We start from the raw sequence: 17,166 nt of genomic DNA on the forward strand, positions 1-17,166 counted from the left end.
GTTTGAGGCTTGGTGTGAAGATCAAGGTGTTCTTCCTCGTTTGGTTAAGATCCTGCTCATTTTGGAATTTTTGAGGGTGGATTGAATAAAGGGTTGGCCCTTAATTCCTTAAAGGTGCCTGTTTCAGGGATCAGGTGAATGGTGGTCCCTTGTCATATCATCTGGATATGACCCGTTTCTTGAAAGACGTGAAACACCTTCGTCACTGGTGTCCTTGTATAGTCTTAATCTGGTTTTGGATTTCTTAGCAAGTCCTACGCTTAGACCGATGCGTAACATTTCCTTGCAGTTACTGACCTTGAAAATGATGTTCTTGTGGCGATTTGTTCTGCGCGTAGAATTTCCGAGCTGGAGGCCTTGTCTTGCTGGGACTCATTCCTCCAAGTGACTCATTCCTTACAGCTGCATTCCTTCCTTTTTGCCAAAAGTGGTTTCAGATTTTCACTTGAATCAGTCCGATTCCAAGCTGCCTCTGAATAGGGAAAGAGATGTGGAGGAATATCACCTTTTGCAACCCTTGGATGTCAAGAGACATATCTTAAGATATCTGGAGGTTTCTAAACCTTTCCGGAAGGTGGAGCACCTGTTTGTCCTCCACGGTGGTAGTAAATAGGGTTAGCTGGCTTTGTGGGCTACAATAGCTTGCTGGATTAAGGAGGTGGTCACGGCCATGGATGCAGATGCTGAAGAGCCGTTGTCTATTCAGATTAGGGCTCATTCCACTAGGGCTCAGTCAGTGTCATGGGTGGAAGTTAGATTGTTGTGTCCCGTTGACATTTGCCGAGCTGCAACATGGTCCTCCTTGCACACCTTTTCCAGGTATTATCGTCTGGATGTGCAGGCCTGAGAGGACGCAGCCTTTGCACGTGTGGTTTTGATTGGACCACGGGCAGTAGCTTGGGTACATCCCATTGTTTCTGGATTCATCTGACTAGATGCTAAGAAATGAAAAATTACTACTTACCTGATAATTTCATTTTCTTTAGTATAGTCAGATGAATCCAACTTCCTGCCCTTGGCTGCTGAATGATTGTGCTATGGTCCTCCTGCATGGCTACCTGTTCCAGGGTTTACTGGTAAGTGTTAGTGCAGACCCTAGACTAGTGTTGAGGCATTTTTTGTCTGAGCTCAGTGTTTTCTGTTGGCTGAGTACTGAAATGGTTATCTGTTATTAATCAAGTTTTTGCTAGTCTGTCTGCAGTGGATTTTTGAAGAGAATACTGGCAGGATGATGTCACTGCAGGAGTATACTGTATTTTTCGCTCCATAAGACGCACCTTTTTCCCCACAAAAGTGGGGGGAAAATGTATGTGCATCTTATGGAGCGAATATAAAAAAAACCTAAAAATCTAACAAAACCCCCCCACCCTCCTGACTCCCCCCAAGACCTGCCAACTTAATTTACTACAACCCCCCACCCTCCTGACCCCCCAAGACCTGCCAAAAGTCCCTGGTGGTCCAGCGGGGGTCCAGGAGCGATCTGGACTTGGGCATCGGCTGCCAGTAATCAAAATGGCGCCGATGGCCCTGTGCCCTTACTATGTCACTGGGGCCGACCAATGGCAGCGGTAGCCCCAGTGACATAGTAAGGGCAAAGGCCGTCGGCGCCATTTTGATTACTGGCAGCCAAAGGCCCAAGTCCAGGAGATCGCTCCCGGACTGCTCCTGGACCCCCGCTGGACCACCAGGGACTTTTGGCAGGTCTTGGTGGGGGGGGGGGGGGGGGGGGCTGTCAGGAGGGTGGGGGGGTTGTTAATTAATTTAAAGGGTTGGGATGGGTATTTTATTTTTGGGTGGGGGGGGGTTCCCAGAGAAAGATAAAAGTTTTCTGATCTGGGGAGTGGACTGAAATGGCCCTCCCCAGACCCAAAAACAAAATGGGGAGAAATAAAATGTTATGCACTCCCCCAATTTTCTCCATAAGACGCACAGATGCCCGGGGACAGAGCCAGTTTAGCACAAAATTTTTTTTTTTTTTAATTTTCCCCCTCTGAATCCTAGGTGCGTCTTATGGTCAGGTGCGTCTTATGGAGCGAAAAATATGGTATATACTGTGATGTCAGCTTTGCTCAGTCTCCATCTGCTGGTAACGGTGCATAACCCACCGGTTCTGGATTGATCTGACTATACTAAAGAAAAGGAAATTATCAGGTAAGTAGTAATTTCTGATTTGTGAAAATTTGTGCACAGCCATACAGAACCTTTACCTGCAATGGGTGTCGAGGGTTATTGGTTCAGTCTCTCAAGCCAAACTTTGAATATTCCTCAATTCTTATTAACCACCGAGTAAAAGAAATCAGAATTTTCACCTCAGTTGACGCCAAATCAGCTTAACAGCTTTCCTCTTTTAATTTTGATAGTCATTTTCTAGATAATACACCACTGTAAATCATGAGTAAACAGGAGAAGAAAGGGAAGAAGGGGAAGAAGAAGAAGGAAGGACAGAAAGTCAAGTCAGAAGAAAGAATGACATTTGCTGAAGCACTTTTAGCTTTTCAGTAAGTATTCATGTTTTCATGCATTTGTATTTTATTGCAGGATCTGGTGGCTTAAAACACTTGGAGGTCTGTATTCAAAAGTCATTTAGACGGATAATGTAATAGTTATTCACCTAAATTGCTTATCTGGCTATATTTAACTAGTTACTCGGTTAGAATATAGCTGGATAAAAAAAAGAGGGGTTTCAGGGGCATTCCAGAGAGGGTCTGACATATCCAGCTAACCTAGCCGAATAGTTAGATTAGCTGGAGCTTTAGACATGCTTCAGAGCAGGTCTAGAGTTACACGGCCTTGTGTGGCCGGATAACGCTCTTACTTAACCAGATATCTGGAAAAGATATCCGGGCTAAGTCATCTAATAAAGAAAAAAACAAGTTGCCCCATCCCCTCCCTCCCCACAAAGCATAAGTCAGTTCATTCATTGTATCCTAACTGCCCCCCCTCCTTGTCCCCTAAATCTTTTTAAATCATAGAGAGTTGCCCCATTTTAGAAGCTGGGCCCCCATCCTGATGTTACCTTTAAAAGGAGCTCAGCCTGCTTCCCCTCTCCCACCCACCCCCTAGGAAAAAGCGTGGCTCCTGTACCCCCCCCTCCTCCTTGTCGATACCTTTTTCTTCTTTGCCAGGAGGGGGGGACCCTCTACCCCGCTCCCGACGTTTCCAGCGCTGCTCTGACAGAGGCAGCGCTGGAAGTGTAAGGTTATGTTTAAGTAATGTAGCCGGATAACTTTAGGCTGGTATCTTGAGCGGGACGTTTCTAACTTTAGCTGGATAACTTGTCCACTAACTGGCCTACTGAATATGAACCTCTTGAAGTCCTGTGGAATATTAAGCAAGTGACTTCATTACTCAGACGGCCATAGTGGGCTTTCCTACAATTCTATACTCACCATCACTTAGGCCATGGGCAAAGGGGTCTCTAATCCTTGAGGGTTTTTGGGATGTCCCTGGCGAATGTGCACGAGATGGATTGCACGCGTGCCTGTCTCATGAATGCTCGTTGAAGTTGGCCTGGAAATCTGACTGGTGTGTGGCCTTCAAGGGTTAAAGGATCCCATCTTAGATACCCTCACACCATCCTTCCTCCATACCAAAGCCTCTTATTTTTTGTTGTGCATCCCATCTGGCTATCTCAATTTGACTTTTAAGCTCCAAGAAGAAGGGACTCTCCATTATGTGTCTGTACAGTGCTACAAAAACAATGGGTTTGCACAATACATATGATTTAGAAAGGCACACATCTGTCTATAATAAAGTTCCATAGCTGACAGTGCATGTCAGAGCAAAATCAAAGCAATGAAGTCAAAGGAATTGTCTATAGACTTCTGGGACAGGATTATGTTGAGGCCAGATCCGGGGAAAGGTACAAAAAAAATTGTTGCAGCATTGAAGGTCCCAAAGAACACCGTGGCCGCTGTCATTCTTAAATTGAAGAAGTTTGCCCAAAGATTCAATAAAAGTCCCTGTTTTACCGATCCTTTTCTTCGTGTTTATCACATATAGAGACACACTCACACTCCCCTTATCCCAGATAAAGTGTTCCAACCCCTTCCCCCATGACACATACATACACAAACAACCCTTATCTCTAATAATGAGTTCCTACCATCCCACTCATCACACACACTCCCCTTCTCCCCAATAAACAGCTCCAACTCCTGCCCTGTGATACTCACATACACATTTCCCTTCACCCCTGATAAAATGATCTATATTGCCCACCCGCCTCCGGTGACATAAACACTCCTTGCCTAGGATAAAGGGCTCAAACCCCACATAAGAACATAAGAAATTGCCATGCTGGGTCAGACCAAGGGTCCATCAAGCCCAGCATCCTGTTTCCAACAGAGGCCAAAACCAGGCCACAAGAACCTGGCAATTACCCAAACACTAAGAAGAACCCATGCTACTGATGCAATTACCCAAACACTAAGAAGAACCCATGCTACTGATGCAATTAATAGCTTTGGTCAGACCCCTAACATCTGAGAAGTTTCAAATATCACTAGAAATAAATCTTGACAAGAAATTTCACTGCCCCCTACAACAAAAGGGAGAGATTAACGCAACCATACTTCAACGTTGCCCAACCTCAGCATTCTAACCAGAACAGTTGGAAAATATGCAGCCGTGCCTCCTGGGTGGGCCCTGGACTGGTGTAGCAGTCCATACACACACACCTCCCCCCCCCCATACACACCCACTCTCTTTTTCCTGCGTGCATGCACAAACACACACTTCCCTTATGCCAGGGACGGAGTTCCAACCCCTCCAACCGGGGCATGCATATACTCCTTCTCCGAGGCAAGTTCAAATTCCCCCCCCCCCCCCCCCCCCTCATACACCCCTCTCCCCTGGGAACACAGCTTCACCCTCTCCAGCAGGGCCACATTTCTCTTCCCCAGGGTGGAAAAGGGTAGATGGAGAGAGAATTGGTGGGGGGCAGAAGGAAAGGTTTCTATGCTCCAGCCACCTCCCCAAGAAATGCAGATCTTCACCTTTGAGTGCCCTCACCTCTACGAGCTCGCTCCCCTGCAACCCTTCCGCCGAAGGACGAACACCTCCGCCCGCAGCATGTGCGAAGCCAGCATCAGGGCTTTTGTCCCACCCCTTCCACCGGTTCTGCCAACTGCCACTGCTCGCCCTAACGGCACAGCTCACTGTGCTAGCAAGGACCACCTCTCCCACCGCTTCTACCCTCCTCCATTGGCCGTTTCCGAACAGATCTCCTATCTCATTGGATTTCAACTCAGTTCCCATCCCACATAGATACGCACACTGTATGCTGAGTTTCAGGCTTCCCATCACAAAGAGTGTCTGAATTATTTTCCAGATTTACTGGAAATTTACTGTTTCTGCTTCTGGCAGGGTGAGGCAGCCGCTACAGGAGTTTCAGGGGGGCAGTTTTTGCCACTTCCAACGTTTGCCGCCTGAAGCAGCCGCCTCACCCTGCCTCATTATAGAGCTGCCCCTGGTCAGTGCTGTGACTGTATGGTAAGGCAAGGTTCTAGATGTCTCTTTCTTTGAAGAACTTTGTGTTACTTCACAGAATAGCATTGGAGGGATATTTTTTGCTGAGATGACACCAGAATTAGAATTTTTTTTTCATGTTGTAATGTGAATTGTTCTAGCTCTGCTCTGCACCTGTTCTGATGATTAATGTTATTTTATTGTAGTTATGAGGATTTCTGGCTTTCTGCAAAGAGGCTTCATGAAAGAATACATTCATTTTTGTTTTATTCCATGATTGGTTGGATCTGATGGTTTTCTTTGCTTTTTACATGATATACTTGTGCATTTAAAACTGCAATACCTATAAATTAAATTAATACAGATTAATAAGGTATTTTTTATGCTGGTAAGTGCTTGAAATAATTAAAGTAGAATATTTTAAAGTTTCATGTTGCAAACTGAAACTTGCAAACTGTTGCAAACTACTTAGAAAACCAATGTAGGGTGCAGTATATGGCATTATTTATCAATAAGAATACAACTAGTAGGTCTCTCAGACCTGCATGCCTACAGCTCACCCATGTTAGCTTTGTGCCCACCCAAAAAATCAATTCCTGGCTAAGCCACTGGTCAAGTTTGAGAAACATCTCAAGGATGAGCAATGAAAACAGGATGTACATGAACTCAACTTTTAATGTCATAGCAAAGGGTTTGAATACTTATGTAAATGTGATATTTCAAGTTTTTTTTGTATTAATATGCACAAATTTCAACAAACCTGATTTCATTTTGTCATAATGGGATATTGTGTGTAGATTCAGGAGGGAAAATGCATATTATTCATTTTAGAATAAGGCTGTAATGTGAAAAAATGGATCTTGAATGGGTTTTACTAGAAGCCAATTCAAAGGTAGGTGCTCCTTGGTTAAATTGATCATTTGGTTTCTCAGAAAAGGGAGAAACCTAGGTTTCCTAAGGTGGCTGCAGTGGTTTGTATTGTAACCAAAAAGTGCAACCATCCTGGGAGAAGGGGGCGCTGCTTTAAAGAATGTGCAAGATTGGAAATAGTTGGTGCTAAAACAAGCCTCTGAGGCTTCCAGTATGGCACTTCAAATAGCAGCTTGTATCTGTATGGTAGTGAGGACTAGTTTGCATTTGTCACAGTGTATACAGGAGATATCTTAGAGAACGGTGTTTCAGCTCTGGATGAGGTGTCTCAAATGGAACCTTGAGCAGCATTTTTGGCAGGTGCTTCCTTTGACTAGGTGCGCACCTCCGCTCGGAATTTGGCTTCCATCGTGGTTGCTAGATGGCCTCTCCAGCTGTAAAATTGGTCTCTATTTCAAAGACAAATAAGTGAAGGAATATACACATAAGCCCTCAGAACTCTGTAAAGGATTGGTCCCAGCCCTCTGTTCCCAGACAGCTTTAAGACAAAGCATTATGGAAACTGGGTAGTTGCCAGATTAAGATATAGGGGCGGATTTTAAAAGGCGCGCGAATAGCCTACTTTTGTTTGCGCTCCAGGCGCAAACAAAAGTACGCTGGATTTTAGTAGATACGCGTGGAGCCGCGCGTATCTGCTAAAAACCTGGATCGGCGCGCGCAAGGCTATGGATTTTGTATAGCCGGCGCGCGCCGAGCCGCGCAGCCTACCCCCGTTCCCTCCAAGGCCGCTCCGAAATCGGAGCGGCCTCGGAGGGAACTTTCCTTTGCCCTCCCCTCACCTTCCCCTCCCTTCCCCTACCTAACCCACCCACCCGGCCCTGTCTAAAACCCCTCCTTACCTTTGTTGGGGGATTTACGCCTCCCGGAGGGAGGCGTAAATCCCCGCACGCGAGCGGGCCTCCTGCGCGCCGGGCCGCGACGTGGGGGCGGGTACGGAGGGCGCGGCCACGCCCCCGGACCGCCCCGGGCCGTAGCCACGCCCCCGTACCCGCCCCCAAAACGCTGCCGACACGCCCCCGAAACGCCGCGACGACCGGGCCCGCCCCCGACTCGCCCCCGACACGCCCCCTCGGAGAACCCCGGGACTTACGTGAGTCCCGGGGCTCTGCGCGCGCCGGGAGGCCTATGTAAAATAGGCTTCCCGGCGCGCAGGGCCCTGCTTGCGTAAATCCGCCCGGTTTTGGGCGGATTTACGCGAGCAGGGCTCTGAAAATCCGCCCCATAATGTAGGCTCAGAGGAGAGCAGGGGAGAGGCCCAGGAAACCTGAAAGGTAGATAGTAACCATGAGTAGAGAGGGGAGGCAGCCCCTAGAAAGTAAGAGTGTTAAATGTTTGCTTTTATGAAAGGCCATGTGAAAACTTGAAGATCTGAAGCACTGTAAATAAAAAGCACTGAGAAAAGCCTTGACTACTCATGTATTGTACCACACTGCTCTTTTGATGAAGACCTTGAGAAGATGGCTAAGGTATGGGAAGAATCCAAGGTGCCGAGGTTCCCGGAGGACAAGCCTAAAAGTGCACCACGGCTGATGCAGGCCCATAGTAGGTTCTGGGTTTTTAAGAGTTATAGACAATTGAGGTCTTCAAGGGGTCAGAGAATTAGACTGTTTAGTAGGTTTTAGTCCTTTCGAAATCCCAACAGGAGGGAAAGATGGATTTGCTGACTTGGCAGGTTCCTCCCACTGTTCACAATGACGTTTTGGTGATCCAGTCTCTTCAGAGGATATGCAGTTTTATCAGAGATGGGTCCACATTACCTCAGATCAATGGCACCTAAAGGCAGTTTCAGATTTTTATGCCTTGGAGTTTTGCAATCTTATTTTAGATGCTTTTATGGTTTCCCCTTGTCGCTCCATCCAGAAAAGGGAGGCAGTGAAGATGATGCTCGATTGGCTGATTTGTTTAGGGACTGAAGAACCGGCACATCCAAGGTCAGAATTCAATTTTTTAATTTTCAATTTGACCAGAGGTGCCTAAATCTTTGCACACAACTGTATAGACAGAACTGAGAGGGACCTCCATGAGATTGCTGTGACACAGGATGTCACGTACATGCTAAACAGAGCATATCAGAAAGTTCTGGAAACTTTAGAATCACTACAGGTTCTGTCCTATGATGTAACCCATCTGTGAGGTTTCATATACTCTTTTCCTTTGAGACTACCTGTTAAAGTTAACCAACTTTAGTTTTTGTACTCGTTATGCCTCTCTCTATGAATCCTAACATCTCAGTGACTCTGGCCACTGCCTTATCACAGTTGAGGTCATTGGACACAATCACTTCAAAGTCTTTCTCCTGGTTGAATTAATGACTGGAAGGGGACAGTAAGTAATTCCACGGCCCTAGCACTAAACTTTCAAAAGGAAATTTTGATAAAATGAGAAAACTAGTTTAAAAAAACTGAAAGATACAGCTATAAAGGTAAAAAGTGTGCAACAGGCATGGACATTGTTAAAAAAAACCCAAAAAACAAACCTATCTTAGAAGCACAGTCCAGATGTATTCCATGCATTAAGAAAGGTGGAATACATATGTTATGTTCAAACTGAACAGCCCTAACTTCCTTAGCCTTTCCTCATCAGGCAGCCGTTCCACGCTCCTTATCATTTTGGTCGTACTTCTCTGCACTTTCTCCAGTGCAACTATATCTTTTTTGAGATTCAGCGACCAGAATTGCACACAGTATTCAAGGTGCACTCTCATCATGTGGCGATACAGAGGCATTATGACATCCACTGTTTTATTCACCATTCCCTTCCTGATAATTCCTAACATTGTTTGCTTTTTTGATCGCCACAGCACAGTGAGCTGACGATTTCAATGTGTTATCCACTATGATGCCTAGATCTCTTTCCTGGGTGGTAACTCCTAAGATAGAGCCTAACATTGTGTAACTTCAGCAAGGATTATTTTTCCCTATATGCATCATTTTGCACTTATCCACGATAATTTTCATCTGCCATTTGGAAGCCCAATCTTCCAGTCTCGCATGGTCCTCCTGCAATTTATCACAATCCACTTGAGATTTAACTATTCTGCATAATTTTGTATCATCCACAAATTGATCACCTCACTCATCGTACCCCTTTCCAGATCATTTATAAATATATTAAAAAGCACCGGTCCAAGTACAGATCCTTGAGGCACTCCACTGTTTACTTTTTTCCACTATGAAAACTGACCATTTAATCCTATTCTCTGTTTCCTTTTAAACAGCTTGCAATCCACAAAAGGACATTGCCTCCTATCTGATGACTTTAGTTTTCTTAGAACCCTCTCATCTGGGAATTTGTTGAACGCCTTCTGAAAATCCAAATATACCAGATCTACCTGTTCACCTTTATCCACATGTTTATTCACCCCTTCAAAAAAATATAGGAGATTTGTGAGGAAAGACTTCCCTTGGATAAATCCCTTGCTGGCTGTGTCCCATTAAATCATGCCTTTCTAATTGTTTTGCGATTTTATTCTTTATAACAGTTTTCACGATTTTTCCCGGCACAGAAGTCAGACTCACAGGTCTATAGTTTCCTGGATCACCCCTGCAGCTCTTTTTAAATATCGGGGTTACATTGGCCATCTCCCAGTCTTCAGGTACAACAGACGATTATAATGATAGGTTACAAATTAATTGAAATAGGTCTGAAATTTCATTTTTTTAGTTCTTTCAGAACCCTGTGTGTATGTCATCCAGGTGATTTACTATTCTTCAGTTTGTCAGTCTGGCCTACCACATCTTCCAGGTTCACCGTGATTTGGTTCAGTTCATCTGAATCATCACCCTTGAAAACTGTATCCGGAACAGGTATCTCCTCAACATCCTCTTCCGTAAACACTGAAGCAAAGAAATTGTATAATCTTTCCAAGATGGTTTTATCTTTCCAAAGTGCCTCTTTAATCCCTCAATTGTCTAACAGTATTTAAAAAATTTTATTGTAAGTTTTTGCCTCTATGGCCAAATTCTCTTCAAATTCTCTTATCAATATCTTACATTTAACTTGCCAGTGCTTATGCTTTATCCTATTTTCTTCTGATGGATCCTTCTTCCAATTTTTGAATGAAGATTTTTTTGGCTAAAATAGCCTCTTTCACATCACTTTTTTTTTTATTTATGAATTTTCAATATTGCAATTACAGGAAATAAAAGATCTTGTCATGAGTAATATTACCAGAACATAAATACAGCCATCTTTTATAGATACTTAAGTAAGTATACAAGTCCTGTTCCAAACAGAGGATAAATCTAAGTGATAACCTTATATATAGAGCGATTAATAATTATAATACAAATTTTAAGAAATTGTACAGTGCAACTCCCTATTTACTATTTAGCTGGTATTTTGCTCTACAAGATGACTCTTAAGGTGGTTTGGATCTGTGAACAAATATTTTTTTCCTTTATAGTTAATAACATACCTAACAAGGGTATTTAAGTAAGAAAGAACCTCCCTTGTCTATTACTTATTTTTTTTATTTAAAGATTTTTTTTTTCTTCTTTCCTTAGGGCCAGAAATGTTCTCCGGAGTTGTGTACTCCTCACCATATCCGGAAATATCCAGATTCTCTGCCCATAAAATACTTTTAATCTATTTAGAAAGAAAAATGTCATTACATTATCCTTATCCAAAATGAAGGCAAATTGAATCAATAAAGTTCCTCTATCTGTAACTTCCAAGTTCTTCTTGAGATTTCTGTAAGAGGTCAGAGATGTTAATCGAAGATTCTGGCGTCCTATGTTCTATTTTATCATGATCTTTTTCCTCTGTTGTGAATCTTTTTTTCTTGAACCATCATAAAAAGTTCTGACAATTACTGGAAGGCAATGTTCTGGGACTTTTAGGACTTGAGTGATATAACTTTTGAACAACTCAAAAGGACTCAATTGTCTTTATTATAGGAAAATGTGTAACTCTTACGTTCAAGGCTCTTATAGGATTTTCCAAATTTTTTCTGATACTCTACTTCTATTTTCAGCTGATGATTCTGAATTTTTTCTACTTGTGTTATTCGATTATCCATCTTTTGAATTTCCTTTTGTTGATAATGTAGCTTTCCAGAATTTTGCTTTACAGAATTATTGGTTGCCAGGACGGCTTCAGTTAAGTTTGTAATTGAGGAATCCAGTTTCGATGTAATTCCACAGAGTTTCTAATGTTATATTTGCTGGTTTCAAGATGATCGATTTAATAGTATTAGTTTTTGAAGTTACCAATGTATCTTGTCATTTTAATAGAGTAGATTTATCAGATTTTGGAGTACTTTCTTTCTCAGGCATCAGGATAATATCTCCTGTTGCTCCCAAGTCAGATGTGACAATAGATTCTTGACTTATATCTTCTAAAATTGATTTTCCTTTATTTAATTGTAATACTTCTATTAACTTTTGATCTTCCCCTAAGATCTCAGTACCACTAAGGGCTTCTTGTATTTTCCCTGGATTTTCTGAAGGGAGTATCCCTTCTTTACCAGGGAGGGGAGGTGTTTCTTCGACCTGGTGTTTCTTCGACCTGGTAGGGTGGATTCCACTCTAGTCCATTCCCCACAGAGGTCAGTTCTACTGGGGATTCTTGAGGAGTGCCCAGCCACTCTGACATTTTCTGCCCCGTTTCAACTGACGCAGTCCCTAAGGGAGGCTTTACTCTTGTCTTCCTTTTGGTGTGTGGCATGATTAAAAGGATATATTTAATAAAAGGTAATATACGGGGTATAAAAAATAGTGTAGAAGCTTTCTTATACAATATCACAAAGGTTAAACTTATGGAGGTTCGGTTGGAGAAAAAAATTGAGGTAATTAAGCCTACCTAGAGCAGTATTCTTAAGAGTCCTTCAAAGGTTGCAGAAATCCATCAAAATCCATTCGGAATCCAGGCGAAGCCAGGAAAAGCCTGTCATAACTGCGCACGCCGGCATCTGCTGCGCGCCGAAAGCAGGCTGGTTTTGTAAGCCTGTTTCTAGGTCCCATCCCTTACGTCGACGTCACTCCAGCCGGTCCCCGTCGGGGCAAGTAGAGTATTGCACTCCAGTTTGGTTTGGCTGCGGCAGGTAAAACGTTCTCCAACTTCCAGGCAGGTAAAGGTTTCTCCAATTTTCCAGACAGGTAAAGCGTTCTCCAACTTTCCTCCTCCACCTCACTTTTTAGCCATGCTGGCAATCATTTGACCTTCCTTCCACCTTTCTTAATGCGTGGAATACATCTGGACTGTGCTTCTAGATGTTTGTTTTATTTTGTTTTGTTTTTTTTTTTTAATAATGACCATGCCTGTTGCACATTTTATGTTTTTATAGCTGCACCTTTCATTTTTTTTTTTTTTTTTAACTATTTTTCTTATTTTATCAAAGCTTCCCTTTTGAAAGTTTAGTGCTAGAGCCATGAAGTTACCTACTGTCCCCCTTCCAGTCATTAATTCAAATTTGATCATTATTATGATCACAATTGCCAAGCGCCCTTACCACCGTTACCTCTTTCACCAAATCCTATGCTCCACTGAGAATTAGATCTAAAACGGCTCCCTCTCTCATTGGTTCCTGAACCAATTGCTCCATAAAACTGTCATTTATTCCATCCAGGAATTTTATCTCTGTAGCATGTCCTGATATTTCACTTACCCAGTCAATAATGGGGTAATTGAAATCTCCCATTATTACTCCACTACCAATTTCGTTAACTTCCCTAATTTTTCTTAGAATTTTACTGTCTGTTTCACCATCTTGGCCAGGTGGACGGTTGTATACTTCTATCACTATACTCTTCTCCAACACACAAGGGATATCTACCCATAAACATTCAATTGTGCATTTAGACTCATGCAGGATCTTTATCCTGTTGGACTCTATATCATCCCTGACATAAAGCGCCACAAAATCATGAAAGGACTTGAACAAGTTAATGTAAATCGGTTATTTACTCTATCAGATAATAGAAGGACTAGGGGGCACTCCATGTGAAGTTAGCAAGTAGCTCACTCAGCCCATAGTTAAGCTGTGGAATTCATTGCCAGTGAATGTAGTTACAATAGTTAGTGTAAATGGGTTTAAAAAAGGTTTGGATAAGTTCCTAGAGGAAAAATCCATAAACTGTCATTAATTAATAAGCAATAGTAGCTTGAGTTCTTAATGTTTTGGGTACTTGCCAGGTACTTGTAACCTGGATTGGCTACTATTGGAAACAGGATACTGGGTTTGTTGGACCCATGGTCTGACCCATTATGGCATATCTTATGTTCTAAACCCCCCCCCCCCCCCACCTTTGCTTGAAAAGTTACGCCTGCCCAAGGCAGGCGTAACTCGCGGGCGCCAGCTGCGCAATTCCCCAGCCCAGGAGCAGTTTTGGAGGCCTCGGCCACGCCCCCGGCCGGAACCACACCCGCGGCCACACACCCAGACGACACTTCGCCATGACACGCCCCCCAGGAAATCCCCGGTACTTACGCGCGTCCCGGTTCTTGTGCTCAGGGGGAACTTGGGGCAGGTTTTCGGGGGGTACGCGTGTACCCCTTTGAAAATCTGCCCCTTAGTGCACAACTATCGCACCCCCTATCTTGTACTGCTCCCCTTGTTTTTTTGCAGTTCAAATGCACGATCACAAACTTTTTTTTTTTTGCATTGAATCTTAACTGCCAATCACTCAACCACTCCAAGTTTTTCTTAGCTCACATCTCATAGTGCCATCTACAAAAGGCAAAACTTTTCCTTCTAACTCCTCTGCAGTATCGCTCACAACATTGAACAGTGCCGACGCCAGGCAGATTCCTGAGGCACTCCACTAATCATCCTTCTTTCCTCAGAGTGAATTTCATTTACTCTCTCCGAAGACCCATTGTCTGTCATTCAACCAATTTCTAATTCAGTCCCCTACTTTGGGGCTATTCACCAGTCTTCTTCGTTTATTTATAAGCCTCTTATATGGGAAAGTATCAGAAGCTTTATTTTTTATGTTAAACAAGTTTTATTGCCTTTTCCAACATAACATCAAAAACAATGCAACATATTGAACACAGTGGTTCTTCAGCATTCAACATCACGAAGCAATACCTGATAGCAATCAAATAGCTAGCGCCCCCCACCCCCCCCATTTCCAGTTAAGAGACCAGTTCATACTGCAGTGAGAGTGCTAGTTCACAACAGTCAGTAGTCCCAGTACAGACCAGTGAATAAAAGGTATCAGTCATTCAAAATCCAGCTGCGTGCTATATGTGGCAAAGCCTGCAAATACGGATTCCAGATCTGGAGGAACGTGCGACGTAGTTTAGGTGATGCTCGAGCCGTCATCTGTTCCATCTGCATCAAACGATGAAAATAATTCCTCCAGGCCCAGAAAGATGGACTTGTCGCCTCCTTCCACTGAAGAAGTATCAATTTCTTCCCTACAAAACAAGCTTTCATAAACAGCATACGAGGCCCCACTTCTCTGATACATAACAGGGGAATACATTCAAAGAGTATCAGAAGCTTTATTTAAATGCAAATACACCACATTCAGCGCATGCCCCCAATCTAATTTTCTGGACTGATGGCGGCCTGAATGCAAGCCTGTTTGCTGCACCACTGTTGCTTCAGTTCTATTTTGCCTCTAACTTTTGCATTGTTTAGAAAGTGGACGAAAAGGAAGAGTTAGGCTTTTTCCCCTCAGGGCAGCTTACAGTGCCTGCACCCTGCTTTGGAAGGGGCCGTGGGTCCTGTGGCCGAGTCAGGCATTGGAGAGCTTGCCTTGGCTGTGGAGGAAATATCTGTCAGCCCCTTGGATGATCGGCTGAGGCATCGGTAGTGGATCCCGGCGATGTTAAGTTCGCCATCAAAAATGAGGGAGCAATGGCGTTTGGCAGCCCTGTGCAAGTGCTTCCGCCATCAGCTGGAAGCAATCCTGAAATGTTTGGACAGGGCATGATTTCCACCGTGTCGGGAGGATGGAGTTTTTCTTCTCCGGATCTTCAGTGCAGCCGGGTCTTTTTTCCTCCAGGGAATCCGGCAGTCGTAACTTTAGACTCTTTGGGATCTCATGGTTAATCTTGGGGAAGCCTTTAGGTCCTGTGATTCTAAGGTAATTGCTGTTTCCCATCAAGTTGAGAACATCTCTAAGAAGAGCATCTCTGTTTCAAGAGTTGTCAGGGAGAATTAAAGAAGTGGAAGGGGAAGCTCAGCCCCTTAAGAGTGCAAGCTTCAATTATTCAAGACTGTAATGCCCTGAATAGGAGACATGAATATATAGAAAGCAAATTGCATCATTTGATTCTACATCTGTTAAACTTTCCAAGGGTAGTGGGTGAAACTCATCTTACATTTAAAAGATATCTTTTGGATCTATTGACTTTTTCCTCTCATTCCACCCCTACCATAGCTAAAATTTATGTTTTTGCCTTCTTGCTCTTTGGATGCTAATTTGACGCTTTTCTTGAATCTTCCAACCATGAAATTTCTGAGTTTTTTTTTTTTTTGTTTTTTTTTTTTTACAGAGTATGATTTGAGTTTAGTTATGAAAAGTTATTTTAAGAATTCCAATGCTTTGTTTATGGGTCACAAAGTTAGAATATTTCCAGATCTTTCAAAAATGATTCAGAAAAGAAGAAAGGGATTCTTGGCTCTACGCCAAGAAACCCAAGGAATAGGTACGACTTTTTTCCTGAGGTATCCCTGCAAATGTATTGTGAGATATGATTGTTTTGTTTTTTTATGTACTGGAAGTTAAAAGCCTTTGTTGATTCCAAGAAATTGTTGATTCCCATTGGAGTTTCTAATTTGTCATCTGTTTAGTAATGGAACAGGGTTTCTCAGGCTATGTCATTTCCTAACGTGATATATTTTCCTTCTCCTCCCTGAGTGTTTTTCTTATTTGGGGACTAATGCAAATCTTTTTGTTTCTTTAAAATTATTACTCATGTATTTGTTTTTCACATCTATGTTTCCTTTACAAAGTGGATGCTTTGTTATAATTGAAAATTGAATAAATAAAGAATTAAAAAAAATATGCACAGGTTCTATAGCATGCACACTTTTCGCTGCATTAAAAGAGGTGTTCTTGTGGGAGTGAGGAAATTAGTATGCGTGCTGGTGATTTTCATGCATGTGATTTTCATGCATGCTATTTTGCCCTCAGTTGGCCACCCGTGGAAACGGCATGTGCATACTTTGATCTTATTGATTTTCACAGGGAAAATCTGCATAAAGTATGTGTGTTTAAAAGCATCTGCTTAGTTTGCAGGCTATTAGAATGGCTCGACCACTCTCCGGCTGTTTGTACTGTATTCATGCCGAACATGCATCAGTTTTTTATGAACCTTTCTTAATATTTTGCATTGAATTTGCATTTAATATTTTTTATTCTGAATTATATTTTGCTTTATTTTATGAATTGTTTGTGATATTGTGTTTTATCATCTTTTTAATATGTTTGTAAGCTGCTTTGGGTGTTCCCATCAGGTTTGATAAGGCAGGATAAAAGTCCAAATAGAAAAATAGAATGCATACATGAAGTTCTGATGAGAGTCAGCATCACCCTGTAGGGCAATATCTCCTGTTTACCAATGATGCACCAATATACGAATTATAATAGCCATGTACAGACCAAATTCTGACAGGCTCTAGAAGCTGTTACAGCAAAAAAGGGAATTTTACCCAGGTGAACTTTAAACTGCATTGCATCAATGGAAACAAGATGGACCTGTTTGTCAGTTCCTATGCAAATAAAGAAACCAGACAGAAGAGACAATATGACTTAAGCCCTAAGCAGGAGTCATGGTTCAGCCAAAGCATAGTGCAGAAGGTTATGAAGA

At 42.8% G+C, this 17,166-nt stretch overlaps 1 protein-coding gene across 2 annotated transcripts in view; it reads left to right on the forward strand.

Annotated features, from left to right (window-relative positions):
* The window catches only part of CCDC83 (coiled-coil domain containing 83), a 249,182-nt gene that overhangs the window by 31,202 nt on the left and 200,814 nt on the right, over positions 1-17,166 (forward strand). For both annotated transcript variants that reach the window (XM_029602260.1, XM_029602259.1), the window contains exon 2: positions 2,361-2,498. In XM_029602260.1, coding sequence (XP_029458120.1) covers positions 2,392-2,498 — 107 coding nt within the window. In that variant the 5' untranslated portion in view covers positions 2,361-2,391. The remainder of the gene's footprint in view (positions 1-2,360; positions 2,499-17,166) is intronic.

This window comes from Rhinatrema bivittatum, chromosome 5 (genome assembly GCF_901001135.1).
Source record: "Rhinatrema bivittatum chromosome 5, aRhiBiv1.1, whole genome shotgun sequence".
Lineage (NCBI taxonomy): Eukaryota > Metazoa > Chordata > Amphibia > Gymnophiona > Rhinatrematidae > Rhinatrema > Rhinatrema bivittatum.